This window comes from Babylonia areolata, chromosome 16, assembly GCF_041734735.1.
Source record: "Babylonia areolata isolate BAREFJ2019XMU chromosome 16, ASM4173473v1, whole genome shotgun sequence".
In the NCBI taxonomy this organism is placed as follows: Eukaryota; Metazoa; Mollusca; class Gastropoda; order Neogastropoda; family Buccinidae; genus Babylonia; species Babylonia areolata.
Window position 1 is genome coordinate 16,193,761 of NC_134891.1, and position 15,107 is coordinate 16,208,867.

At 39.6% G+C, this 15,107-nt stretch overlaps 1 protein-coding gene across 1 annotated transcript in view; it reads right to left on the reverse strand.

Moving 5' to 3' along the window:
* Positions 1-722: 722 nt before the first annotated feature.
* The window catches only part of LOC143291198 (exostosin-1a-like), a 115,476-nt gene continuing 101,091 nt past the window's right edge, over positions 723-15,107 (reverse strand). The window contains exon 9 of the mRNA XM_076600936.1: positions 723-6,380. Coding sequence (XP_076457051.1) covers positions 5,960-6,380 — 421 coding nt within the window. The 3' untranslated portion in view covers positions 723-5,959. The remainder of the gene's footprint in view (positions 6,381-15,107) is intronic.

Below are 15,107 nucleotides of genomic sequence, written 5' to 3' on the forward strand. Positions count from 1 at the left end.
AGAGGGAGAGAGACAAAGAAAGAGAGAGGGGGGGGGGAGAGAGTGACAGAGAGAGAGAGGGGGGAAGAGAGAGAGGGAGAGAGAAAGAGTGATGGAAGGAAAGAGAGAGATAGAATGGGGCTGTGGAGGGAAGGTCGGGGTACAGGACGTTGGGTGTGTGTGCGTATGTGGGAGTCCAGGGCGGGGTGGGGGTGGGGGTGGGGTTCCAATTAACAACAAATAACCGACAACCACAGTCTGGCACAAAACAATCACGGTGGGAAGTGATGGCCAAAAAGGTAAATGGACCTTCAGGGAGGAAAAAACAAACAAACAAACAAAGAAAATAACAACAACAACTAACAAAGAACCGACTGAATCATGATTTCCTCCAACAGTATACTGAAAGAACAGCATTACTATACAGAATGCACAGCATGAACTATACAGAATGCACAGCATGAACTATACAGAATGCACAGCATGAACTATACAGAATGCACAGCATGAACTATACAGAATGCACAGCACAAAATAGGGTGCATGCTATCAGGTAACCGACAACACATACCCTGTACACAACAAAGAGAACACGCTGTGTGTGTTTTGTGACTGTGCTCATAAATTAATCCACTGGACTGTAAAATGCATGTGCACAAAACCGAATAGAGCGAACACACAAGCACGCGCGTGCACACACACACACACACAATTATACACAAACACACATACACAAGCACGTGCCCAGTTGAAGAGAAAATCAGCATTTTTGTTTTGACTTTGATACAAAAATAGGATGTATGTAAATAAGCTCAGTTTTGAACAACCAATGTACACAATATGAATTTGCATAATATTGTAGCTGATACACAAATCACGTAAAAAAGAAAACAGCTCACACACACACAAACACACGCACACATATACACACACATACACGTGCATCTTAAAATCAACACACACACACACACACTCCACCCCCTCCCCACACACACCCAAATTCACAATCCCCACCTATCCTCCAACCACCCACTCCACAACCACACACACACGCCCACAAACACGCATGAGTATCACCCCTTGAAGAAGAAAAGACACGCAACTGAAGACCAACACAAACTCCTCACCCACCATTTTCCTTCAAACAGACACCATGTACATGTGCACTGCAGTGCAAATTCCGGTCAGCACGTGCAAACCTCACCTCCACACGTCCCACACACAAAAGTTTCCTGTCTCCCACATTCCCTTCAACACATATGTGATGATGACAAATTTTCAATTGTAGGACATGTGTGGGGGTGGCGCAGGGGGAGGATGTGGAAGGGTGAAGGGGCCGGGGGGAGCGGGGGATAAGGGGAGGAGGGGAAAGGAGGAGGAGGGGGTGGGCAATGGCAGTGATTTCAGACTCAATGAAATAAAAAAATTAAAATAATCATAATGATAATAACAATAATAATGATACTGATAAGCATGTGACAGATGTGTTCAAAATTTCACCTGCACAAGCGCAAAACACCACAACATCAGATGGCAAATTGGTGGCACAATGACAAAAAAAGAAAGAAAAAAAAGCAACCTCCAAAACAGAGAAAAGTAAATAACATGCTACCCCCCCACCCCAACACCCACAAAAAAGTTTTCAATGCAACAAATGCATACAATGTTTTACACAAGAGTTTGGAATGCACTAGTTAGCAGAAAAAAAGTTCTCAGAAGCAGACACTCATCACATGTGGCAAGCACAGAAAATCTCTCGCTCACATAGCAAGCAGTGTGGCCAGTTTTGAACGTGTTTGTCATTTGTTTAGCTTTCGGCGGGTGCAACTATGATTTTTTTCTACTGCTGTGGGTTCTTTAACACACACACACACACACATGAAATAAACAAGTCTTGCCTCAATTTCCTAATCAATATGAAAGAAAACATCTTATCTGATTTGTGCTTCTTTCACTCTTACGGAACTATTACCCGATCTGAGTTAATATTCAGCCTTTCTTCTGACTAAAATAATCAATATTTGTAAAGCAATACACTATATCATTTTTCAGACTATAACAAATAAAAACTTGGCCTTCTGAATCATGCTGCCTCAAAGTTTTTAGAGGCGTTTGATTGGCTAAGAGCAGACCGGGCAAGACAGGTCGTCGTTTCACTGTTTGCCATGCAAAATTTGGCCAAGCAGAGCAAACCGATTGGCCTAGTTTGCATCAGTTTGACATAGTACAGTATATGACACCAAATTTCTGTTCCTTTGTTCAGACAATACGATAAACCCATCTCGCGTCTTATTCATGGGTATACAGTATCAGGTATCGGTATGTTCTTCTGGTACCAGTACTTGTGATATATCGGGTGTCCCAAAAAAGGTGAACCACTTTTTGACAAGTATTTTCTCAGTGACAGAGAAACTGAATTAATTGAAAATTTTCACACAGTAACCTTAGGGTATCATCAACAAGTCTGCAAAATATCTAAAGTTTGGACGCAAATTATGCGAGTATTGTCAAATTCAAAACAGCATGTCAAAACATCCAATATCAGGGCTGTGCATTGTGACCTTCATCATGTTTATGCCAGCTGCCAGGTGTTGGCATCTGTCAATTAGTGTCATTCTAAAAATAGCCTGTCTGGGTGTCAAGTCTATTGAATTTTTTTTTTTTTTTTTTTAGTTGTCGTGTGTATCCAAAATCAGTTCTGTCCAAAGTTTCAGTTTGGAAGGATCAACCATGCCTTTGAGTGAAAATGATAAGGTTACCACAAAAATCCACTTTCATAGGAAAACGAATACGCTTGGAGGTAAAAACAAAGAAGAAAAAAAGAAAGGGTAGCACTCTCACTGTAATGACGCACTCTTCTGGGTAGAGCAGCCAGAATTTCACTCCCAGAAATATGTTGTGACAAAAGATTGCAATACACTACACTGCTTTCACAGAGGTTCTAATCATGCAAAACTTTGTGTCCCTGATGCTTTGAAAACAAAAAGAACGCACAGCATGTTCAATGACTGGCTCCATGGGATTTTTTTCTCTTAAAAAAAAAAAAAAATCAAGAACAAACGCTTTAAAAATGTGTGAAAATTGCGTATCAGAGATTTAGTCCGACACAGGGATCGTCGGCTACAACGAAGAGTTGTTTCCCTTCACTACGTCTTAGCCAAGAAACCTTGATGATTATGACCAGATTGTATGCCTGTCTACTTTTGCATGTGTGCAGCAGTGCAGATTTGATCAGAATGTGCAGCGTTGGCTGAGTGACCCTGTGATGGCAGCCTGGGAAACCCTAGAATTATGGTGAAAGAGTCCATGGGACACCTAACATTTTGTTCATTCACTAATTTACATATATATGTGCTTTTCATTTCATGCAAACCCCACTAGGAATGGATGGTATCACCAAAAATGAAGAAAAAAAGAAGGAAAAACTGAAATTTTCCAAAGTTGTACAAATCAAGAACAAACCGAAATTTTAAAAACGTTTTCAGGAACACTTTATGTTTTTAAATATGATGAGCTGCGATGAATTTTGGCCGAACAGAGCAAACCAACAGGCCTAGTTTGCATCAGTTTGACACAGCACAGTAAATGACACCAAAGTGAATGCCCTTCTGTCCTTGTTGTAAACACATGGCCGCCGTTCACTGTCTTCTTTCCTGAAGGTTTCACAGTATCAGTTTTTGTTATTCGTCTTGATTTTCACTCTCCATCTTCTTAGATACCAGTCACACAGTTGCTTTTGACAGTCAGCCATCTTTTCAGTTGAATGTGCTTTCTCTCTCTTTAACTTCGGTTCTTCAGTATCCAGTTATCGTCTTGTGCGCATGTGCGCACTGTTTGAGTTACAACTTCCCACACGCAGTCAGGTTTGTCCACCCGTGAAAAATGGTGCCTCATGTAGCAGACGATCCTTGGTCATAACGTCCAGCACGGTCACTGATTTTTATAATCTTTTTTCTTTTCTTTTTTTTAAGGACTTTTCTGAAATAAATACTGCTATTCCACAAAGGCGGGTGTGGATGTGCTTCTGTGTTTGTGGGATGGGTGCAACTTCCGTGTTAACTCTCTTCCAGGAGTGGGTGTTAACGTGAATGGCTGTGACCACTGGTCTCAGAATAGGTGGGTAGGTCATGCCTTCTTTGAGGCCCTGTGCTAACTGAAGCTTGCGGCGTTAGTTAAGCTGACCATCCTGTGTGTGCCTCCACAGCAAATTTGCGCTACGTGTCAGTGCACTGTTTTCCTGAAATAACTTTGGTAAATAAACCATTGGCAGATATCATTCAAGACACAACATTTGGCATGTCATGGGGGCAAGCATTACACAATTTCTCCGAAAATACATGGTTACATTTCAGAAACTACCACCAGTTAGATGACGACTTCTCTGCAGACTGACAGCCGGAAACAAGTGTCAGTATGGCGTCCAGTTGGCTTCAGCTTTCCTGGCCAATGAGCTATCCATCTAATTTAAAACCAGTGGGCTGTGACCAGACTTTGTCTTGCCCTTCAGGCGACAGCAACTCATGTGAGGAGTGATGTCGACTTGGGTGTGTTTGTGTTTGTGCACTTCATGCCAAGCTGACAGGGTGTACAGACTCATTTAAACAACGTGACTTGTACTTACGGGACATAGTGACTGGTGAAGACATTTCATACACACACACACACACACACACACACACAGAGTTTTAACACTGTTGACTCTCTCAGTACCAAAGCGAATGCCAACCTCTCTCAATGCTGTAGAAGACTTAAAACACATCATCATGACATCTTTCTTTCGTGTGGTATGACAGAATCTGTCTCCTTGTTTCCCTCACGCAATGTTCCCACCCTCCCCTCCCCCATCCCTCTCTCAGCGTAAACACAGAACTTTATCTACCTTTCAAAGGTTTGGTCAGCACGATCACCAGTCATGTCCACAATACCAAAACATGGGCGGTATACGTGAGAGCAACACGGGCTTTGACTGACCAAGTGGTTTTTTTATTTTTAATTTCTGTATGTACTGCCTGTCACCCTGCCCATCACACGTTTGTTTGTTTCTGGGCATGGCGTGTTTTAAAATACAAGGGGGTATGCCACTCCACCGTCTGTCCAAATATGGCAGAGTCCTCCACAGTCCACATAGCAGAGACCTCCACAGTCCACATGGCAGAGTCCTCCAAAGTCCACATGCAGAGTCCTCCACAGTCCACATGGCAGAGACCTCCCAAGTCCACATGGCAGAGTCCTCCAAAGTCCACATGGCAGAGTCCTCCGAACTCCACATGGCAGAGTCCTCCACAGTCCACATGGCAGAGTCCTCCACAGTCCACATAGCAGAGACCTCAAAAGTCCACATGGCAGAGTCCTCCACAGTCCACATAGCAGAGACCTCAAAAGTCCACATGGCAGAGTCCTCCACAGTCCAGAGTCCTCCACAGTCCACATGGCAGAGTCCTCCACAGTCCAGAGTCCTCCACAGTCCAGAGTCCTCCACAGTCCTCATGTTTAAAAAACATTTTTTTATGTAGTCAAGCATGATCAGAGAAACAATTATTCTTGTGGCACAATTTTCATGTGAATTGCGTTCTGGAAACGCTCAATCGACCACAGCCTTATGTTGCTGCAGTGTGTATAATCATCATCATCATCGTCGGCATCATCTTGTTCTTTTTTCTCTCCTAAATTAAGCATATCCTGCGGTTATCATTCCCAGATAAATGTATCCCTTGTAGTCGTCTTTTTCTCCCAGTGAACCAACCGATTTTTTTTTGTCAGCTGGAACCATTTCCGACTGAACACAGCACATCCATTAACGAACCAGTGCAACCTCTCTCAAGCTGAACAAAAAACCCCAACCAACCAACCAAACACCACCCCCAACCCCCCACCCCCCAAAAAGCATCAACAAGCATACACACGACTCTCACTTGAGCCGCCTCCCCCACCCCCACCCCCACCCACCACACACCCATACCCCCACCACCACCAAAAAACCTCAGTTCACCACCAGCTCAATCCGGCGGTACTTTTTCCGCAGGTTGGACACAGGGTCCTTGAACAGCAGAGGGTCCATCCTCACAGAGGAGCGTAACAGCGGCATGTAGCCGAAGACGCTGACAAACTCGTCCATGCACGTCTGCCGCTGGGTGAAGGCCTGCTGCTCGCCCCAGGCCCACAACCTGTTGTTGGCGCTGCCATTGGCACTGTCCTCCCCGCCCCCGCCTCCCCCTACACCTCCTCCACCGGTGCCGAGGGCCGACTCGCGGTACTGCTTGCGCTGGGTGAGCTTGATGGGGGGTCGTCGGGTGACGTGCGAGACGAGGAAGTTGAGGAGGATGTGGTGGCAGTTGTTGGTGGCCTCCACGCGCTGGGTCAGCAGGCGGCTGGCGTAGTGTGTGTACAAGTGGTTGTAGTACCTGCAACAACAACACGGGGGTTCAGTTGAAATCCTTGGGGTCGTGGGTCATGGGTCAGTCAATCCAGCCAAAAGTCAATCCATGGTCGGTCAGTAAATCCACAGATCAGTCAATCCATGGTCAGTCAGTCGATCCATAGATCAGTCAATCCATGGTCGGTCAGTCGATCCACAGATCAGTCAATCCATGGTCGGTCAGTCGATCCATAGATCAGTCAATCCATTGTCGGTCAGTCGATCCATAGATCAGTCAATCCATGGTTGGTCAGTCAATCCAAGGGTCAGTCAATCCATGTGTGAGTCAGTCAATCATTGGGTCATTCAGTCAATCCATGGGTTACGCTGTCAATCTATGGGTCGGTCAATCAATCCACGAGTTAGTCAATCTGTCCATCAGTCAACCAACCCATCCATCAGTCCATCCATCGTATTGTATATCCATCCACACAGTCAACCATTGGTACATCAATACAGTCAACCCATCCATCAGTCCTTCCATTGTATATCCATCCACAGAGTCAACCATCAGTCCATCAATACAGTCAACCCATCCATCAGTGCTCCCATCCATCCATCCAATCAAGAAATGGTGACCCGCATCATCATGACCTGTCACTTTAGGCTCAGACAGGCAACAACCCGTCACTGACAATCATATTCGCCAGCAGCAGTCTAAGGGTTAAAATAAGCAGTTCAACTTTACAGTTCTACACTCAAAGAAAATACAGATGTAAGAGTTTGTGTGTGTGTGTGACTTTCTGTGCAATATTCCGAGACAATTAAATTTTCATCACAGATTATCATGATATGTTTTGAACGTGTGCACTGCCAATTGGAGAACGGAGTGCAGTTGTTAGCAGAGTCATGCCACTGATAACAGAATGCATTAAGTTGTACATTGTATTCGACTAATGAGTTGTTGTTGACACAGTTCATTTATTTGTTGTTGTTTTTTATGTTTATCATGTTCTTTTTGTCCATCTGTTTGTTATCATCCATACCCCCCTCCCCCCTCCCACAAATGTGGTGGTGAATGGAAATTATGCCCAGAGAAAAGGATCAGGACAGAGAGAGAAAGAGAGTGTAAGGGAATAAGAGAGAGACCAAGAATTTATATATATATATATATATATCGAGAGAACACTGAACACTGAACACTGAACACTTTAATGTCAATAGCTTTACAGCCCTAATGACATGGGGGTTCATAATACAAATAACAACATGCATCAATAGTAATAATATTGATGAAAACCAAAACCAAAACGAAATCAATCAATCTGTGCAACAAAGTGCAGTTCGACCATCCATTCAAAGTAATGGCATGTAGTGAGAAATAAAAACAAAAACATATATAAATGTATAACATAATATTTTCCATATGAGAGTGACAACACAGATTTCACTTTTCACAATGAGCAACACCTGATACTATTTTATTATTGTTGAGTTTTTTTTTCGTCGCATGTTATTCGCTTCTGCAATATATTTTGCAAGTGACTGTAGTGAAGTTTCCTGATTTAAATTAAGCACTCCAAAAATATCTTCATACTTTGCTGAATTTGTTTTAAATACAACACATTTTTCTCGAATATCGTCATAAGCTTTACAACTAAACAAAAAATGTAACTCATCCTCCCTTGAATGCCCGCACATCGGACAAGGGGAGAGTAACGAGGGCTCAGTCTGAAACCACTTTTCATAAGCATTCAAACCAATCGTTCTCGTTCTAAATCTGGCGAGACTTGTTCGGTGCCACTTGTTTGTCACGACTGTGATATATTTTTCTGTTTGAAATATACTTTTAAAACTATAAAACCATCTATATTTCTCAGTGCTTTCCATTTTACCGTGCCAATTCTGTTTATATGAAGCAATTAGCCTATCTTTGAATTCTGAAACAAATCCTTCTACACATCCAACTCCCTGACACATCCACACAATCCCAAATCCATTTACAGTTAATGTCTTCTTTACAAAATATACCCAGTTTTCCTTCCCTCTCTCATGTTCATTTACTAACATTTCATACGCCTGCTTACATAATCTCGATGTGGGTAGCCTTATTAATTTTAACCAATATTTTATACATTTCACACATGATTTAATGTATAATGGGTATCTACCACTTTCTCCATATAATACAGTATTTGAAGCATGTAATGGAACATTTAAAAAACGTTTAATAGCTAATGTATGTACTTTTTCTAAATCTTTATATATCGAGAGAGAGAGAGAGAGAGAATTATATATATAATAATAATAATATTTATATAGCGCTGAATCTTGTGCAGAGACAAATCAAAACATATATATATATATATAAGCATTAAGCATATATATATCGATCAAGAGAGAGAGATTTTTTTTTTTAAGCTTTATTTTTTATTTTCCCATTTTTGTAACACATGAACAATTGACATGATGACATAATGAATAAATACATATACTGGGAAAAGAGAAAAGACAAATTTGACAAACACATAGTAACAATAGGAAAATAAAAACAAAAACAAACAAACAACATTGAAAAAAACCCAAAAAACAAACAAACAAACAAACAAGCACACACACACATAATTGATAAACACATATAACATTCTAAGCAAAAACAACTGAGAATGTTTGAATAAGTCATTTTAAATAAGTCTTCAAATATAGTAATACATATCCATGTCCCTACATATTAACATGTATCATTTTTTCAACATCTAACTTAGTTGTGTTTTATTTCCATACATGGTTTGAAATATTGTTTTTATATGTTGTTTCTAATTAAAGGTAAGTATGGCAACCATTTTATTTTGAAGCTGTGTGTTTCACATGCGATCTTAGCATTATATTCTTCGATTTTGTATCTTGAAACAATGTAATGTTCAAAAGCGTGAATATTTGGAAGGCATTTATATAACTTACATTTATATATATATATACATCTTCCCCAGGAGGATTAATAAATCAAGCACTGAGTCTGTCTTCATATCAGCATGGAAACCAAACAGTATTATAAATTCATTGAATTACAAATTCTCACACACTGTACAGTTTATTTTTAATAGTTCTTCTAGACTTATCCAAAAGCGTTTCGAGTAATGGCATCGCCAGAATATATGTTCAACACTATCTTTAACTTCTAGACAAAAATCACAATCAATACTGTTTACAATTCCCATTTCCTTTAAAATAACATTTTTTCCAATGATTCTATGTAATATGTGAAATTGTAGCCACCTTAGTTTTATGTCTTTAACTCACTCAGTACGGCCAGTCCTCTCTTCTCCTCTACACAGACCCCCTCGGATGTCCAGTGGGTGTCTGAATGACCCAACCTTTAGCTTCCATCGTCAGAATTGTGGTATTCTTTGTCAACATTCACCTCTTCAGTATAAGAGCCTTCCGCTTGCAATATTTTGATGATGGTAATTGGCGTGAAACGCTGTTAACGTCGTCTCTTTCGCCGTTCGTATGGAGAGAGTTAACTTTATGAAGTTTGTTATAAGCTTTTACCTAACTAATATTTGTTCCCAGTTGTTTCTCAGACCACTTGTGGCAGGATTTCGGGATTGTATCATCAAATGCTAGAACATCATAGTATCGCTGTGATCCTTTAGGTGTCAAGTATATTATTTTTAATGCCCCTGGTGTATCAGGAAAACTGTGGGTTGTTGGAACATTAAGACCTACCTGTTCCATGTATTTTTTGATTGCCCTTAAGCAACCATTGTACGCCAGAAAATGTACATTCACTTCATATTTTCCACAAAATTCATTTTGTGTAAGAAAGTGTCCATTGTTATTCAGGAAATGCGAAACACAGTAAACACATTTATCAACCCAGTCTCTATGATTTATAGTACTATTTCCAATCTTAAATTTTTCGTTATAGAAGACTGGTTCTGACAGAAGGTCAATATCTGATTTAGGTGTCACCTGACAACAAAATTCTCTGTAAACCATGAAAGTGTGTTTCCAAAATGAATTATTATTACATTTATGCAATGCATACATGGGTCCATATCTTTTTAATTCAGTGAAAAATCGGAACATTTCAATTGAAATGTTTTTCCATTTATGCTTTGTAATTTTAAATCTTCTTATCCAAGTGAGTTTTAATGCTTGAATATATTTTCTTATGTCTGGTATGTTTAAACCACCTTTTTTAACACTTTTTGTTGCTGTTTTTCTATTCACTTTGTCTCTTTTTCCATTCCATTAGAACTGAAAACACATTTTCTGGCAGCTATTAATAAAATCATCAGGAGGATTTGGGAGCAAGATCCACAGGTGAATAAGTTTGGATAAGATATGAGATTTTAACACTGCAACATGTCCTATAGGTGTGATATTTCTTTTTATCCATATTTTGAATAAGGACTTCAGTTTGGAGAGTTTCTCTGCATAATTCATTTTTTCACAATCTTTCAAGTCGTTTGTAAACCATATTCCTAATATTTTAAATCTTTCTGGATTCCATTTAATGTTTAGATGTTGCATATATTTTGTTTTTGAATGTTTTTTATTTCCTAACCATATAGCTTGTGTTTTTTGTGTGTTCATGAAAAGTCCTGAAAACTTGCCAAATTGTTCTACATGTTGAGTAGATTTTTCAAACGATAAACGGTCCCCAGTATTCATCAACTGTGCATCGTCTGCAAATTGTGATATTTTATGGTCTTTATCATTTATCTTTATATCTTTTATATCTTTATCCTCTCTAATCATAATAACTAAAATTTCTACACATAATATAAACAAATAGGGAGAGAGTGGGTCACCCTGTCTACAACCTCTTTCTACAAAGAACCATTCTTTCGTTTGACCACTGACTATAACAGTTGACTTTATTCTGTTATAAAATGTTTGTATCCATCTACATATATTGTCTCCAAATCCATATGCGCTCAAAGCTTTAAACAAAAAGATCCAGTCAACTGAATCAAACGCTTTCTCAAAATCTAAGCAAATCAGAAGCCCAGGTAATTGTCGTGTTTCTAGGTAATCAATTAAATCGTATATGAGTCTTATATTGTCTCCCAGGTATCTGCAACAAAAACTGTCTGGTCTTCGTCAACTAATTTTGTAAGAACCATCTTTATTCTATTTGCAATTCACATCGATCCAATCTTATATAAAACATTTAGAAGTGAGATGGGTCTCCAGTTCTTTATATATTCTTTAGATTTGTCTGGTTTCGGGATACACGTTATGATTCCTTCTTTCTGAGTGGCCGAAAGTTCTCCATCTTTCATTGATTGCTTCAGAGCACATACTACAAAAGGACCCAGTTTATTAAAAAAAAAATTTTTTTTTATAAACTTCCACTCCAAATCTATCTGTGCCAGGACTCTTTCCATATTTCATATTTTTTAATGCTAAACTAGTTTTTTTCTAAGCTTATTTCTCCTTCCAACAAATTATTTTCATCATCTGATAGTGTAGGCAGCTCACTAACTAAATCCCTTATATTGCATGCATCAAAAGTTTTCTGCGTGTATACATTTCTATAATAATAATTAACTTCTTGATTTATCTTTATTGGTTCTTTTGTTAGTGTTCCATTATGATCTATCAGTTTGGCCATGCTCTTATTCACATAATGTCTTTTTTCTAAATTACAAAAATAATTGCTTACCTTTTCTCCTTCTGCTATCCATTTTGCTCTTGATCTCAATATAATGCCTTGTATCTTTTTCTCTCTCAAAGACTAATTCCTGATGTTTTTCTTTTAACAATTTCATATCTTCTTCTGTTCTGTTGAGAGAGAGAGAATTATATTATATATATATATATATATATATATATATATATATATACATACAGAGAAAGATATCTATCTATCTAATATATATATATATATATATATATATATATATATAGAGAGAGAGAGAGAGAGAGAGAGAATTATATATATACATATATATATATATATATATATAAATATATATATATATATATATATATATATATATATCGAGAGAGAGAGAGAGAGAGAGAGAGAGAGAGAATGTCGCTGAAAGAGCACTTGTCCAGCGAAGAGGATGGTGTGGGAGGTGGGGGAGGGAAGGAGGGAGGGAGGTGTGTGTGTGTGTGTGTGTGTGTGTGTGTGTGTGTGTGTGTGTGTGTGTGTGTGTGTGTATGTGATAGGGAACCAGATGCAAGACACCAGGTGTGCTGCTTCCGCCCCGTTTATATGTTTATTTATTTATTTTATCAACAAACAAGCGCGCTTTAAGCCCTTAGGTTCCAAGCAAGGCGGAAGACACACAACTTTCAATACTTTTTTTTTCTTTTTCAACTAAATTACTTCCTTTTCTTTCATTTTTTATTTTATTTTTGGACTTGGCAGAAATGATATCATCACCCCCACCCCCTCTTTCCGCCAGTGTTTCCACCCTCACCCCCCCTTTTTTTCCCTTCCTCAATGCTGGTTGTGGTTTGTTTGTTTTTTTTCCTTCTGTCCTTTCTGTTTTCCTTCGTTTCTCTCTTTCATTTTCTGATCTTCTTCTTCTCTCTCTCTCGACCTCAGGACCAATGACATTAAATCGTCAAAGGTATCTCACTACCCCCATCTCTTTCGCCCCCCACCCTCCCTCTCTCTCTCTCTCTCCTTTCCATCTCTCAGTGTGTGTGTGTCACTTTGTGTGTGCGTGTATGTGCGTGTGTGTGCGTGTGTGCGTGTGCGTGTGTGAGAGAGAGAGAGTGAGTGAATGAGTGAATGTGTGTGTGCGCATGCGTGTGAGTGTGTGTGTACGTGTTCTTTGTCATGTCTGTCTTGTACAATCACTGTTTTTTCTCTTTACCCCTTTTCCTTCAAATATCCATGTGCTATTTTAGTGGCCGTAACTGCAAGGAGTTACTGGAAGAATAGGCCATGCCAAAACTCTTAATCCTTGAAAAAACAAAACTTTTAATCCTTAAAAAAAACACCAAACAAACCAATAACAAAAAAGCAACAACAAAAAACGTAAAAACCTCACTCCCCCTTTCTTTTTCCCTCTCTCTCCCCCTGTCTCTTTCTCCACCACCCCTCTTTCTCACAGTGGGAGGGTTCCTATTTCTGAGTGGTGGGTGATGCGATTGTGGATGATTGTGGAGGTGGAGGGTGGGTGGGGGATGGGTGGGAGGTAGAGGTAGGGGTGCTTCTTTTTAACCCTGGCTCTTAACTGCCCCCCCACCCCACCCTCCTAAAAAAAAAAACAACAACAAAAAACAAAAAAAAACAACCCAAAAAACAACAATAAACAAACAAAAACAAAAAAACCCTTAAAATCTTAAACAGAAAAATCTTGTTCTCTGTTCATTCGTCAAAAAAAAAAAAAAAAAAAAAAGTGTTTGTTTAAACATTTGTTTTTAATGATACAGACAGACGGTTTCATAGGTTTCAGTTTGCCTCTTTACCCCGTGTACATTTCTATAAAAACTTGGTCTGATACCTCCATCTCCCTCAGTCCCCAACCCCACCCCCCTAGCCCTCATCCCCACCTTCCCCCCACCAGCCAAAGCCATGCGCTCCTCCCCCCTCCCCCAAACCCGCTCCACAACATCCCCAAATTCAGACGACTCGGTGTCAATTCGACTCGGTGTCGGGTTGATATAGATATTTTCTACTCTCTTCTTTTTTCTTTTTCTTTTTTCAATCGTCACCTTTAAAGTTATTTTTGCTGTTTCTCCCCCCCCCCCCCCACCTTCCACCCTGCCCCCCTCTCCCAGTTTTGTCACAATTGTCTGGGTTTTTTTTTAATGCCAAATTTACCACGGTTACCTCGTCGTTCTACTGTCCGATTTTGATGATGTTGTTGTTGGTGGTGGTGGTAGTGGTGGTGGAACTGCTGTCGTTGTTTTGTTGGGTTTTTTTTGTGTTTTTGTTTTGTTTTTTTGTGTGCCGGATTTCAATTGTTTCATCGGTTTTATTTTCCTTCCTGATGACATGTGGATAACAACATTCAGTCTTCTTTTGGTTTTATTGTTTTCTCTTGGAAAAGTTTGAGAGGAAAGAACACCTGTGTTAACATAAAACTGTGCATCTTGTGGGTCATGTTTGTTCTTCATCGATTTTTACCCATAAGTGTAAGGTAACCTTTAGCTGAAAAGATGATAAACTGAAGAAAACACACACACACAAACCACGCCACACCCTTTCTAACCCCCCCCCCCTACCCCCCCCCCCCCCCCCCCACACACACACACACAGACATACACACACACACACGCAAGCTCTCTCACAGTCTCTTTCTTTCTTTTTTTTTTCTTTCTTTCTTTTTCTTTCTTTTTTTGCACATACATGCACATACAAATAATTGCTTCAGGCTGAAAAAAACACACCAACAAACATATTTTAAAAAAACAAAACAAATTTTTAACACAAAAAACCCGCCTGTTTAACACACCTTTGTCTTACAGTTTTGTTTTTTGTTGGTGGTGGTTTAAAATTCCTTAACTCAACACGAGAACTGACAGACAGGCAGACAGACTGAGGCACAGAAATTCCATCAACAGAAAAAAGCCGTCCCAACAACATTAGTGCCCCACCTTTTTAAGAACCAATGAATACTCTCACGTTTCTACTCTGAACTGCTGCAACTCTGAACTGCTGTTACTCTGAACTCCTGCTACTCTGAACTGCTGAGGTCTTTGAGGCCCTTCTTCTTCTTCTACTTTTTATTTTATCATTATTATTATTTTTATTTTTATGTTTTCATTTTAGTTTATTATTTTCCCTCCCGAAAGT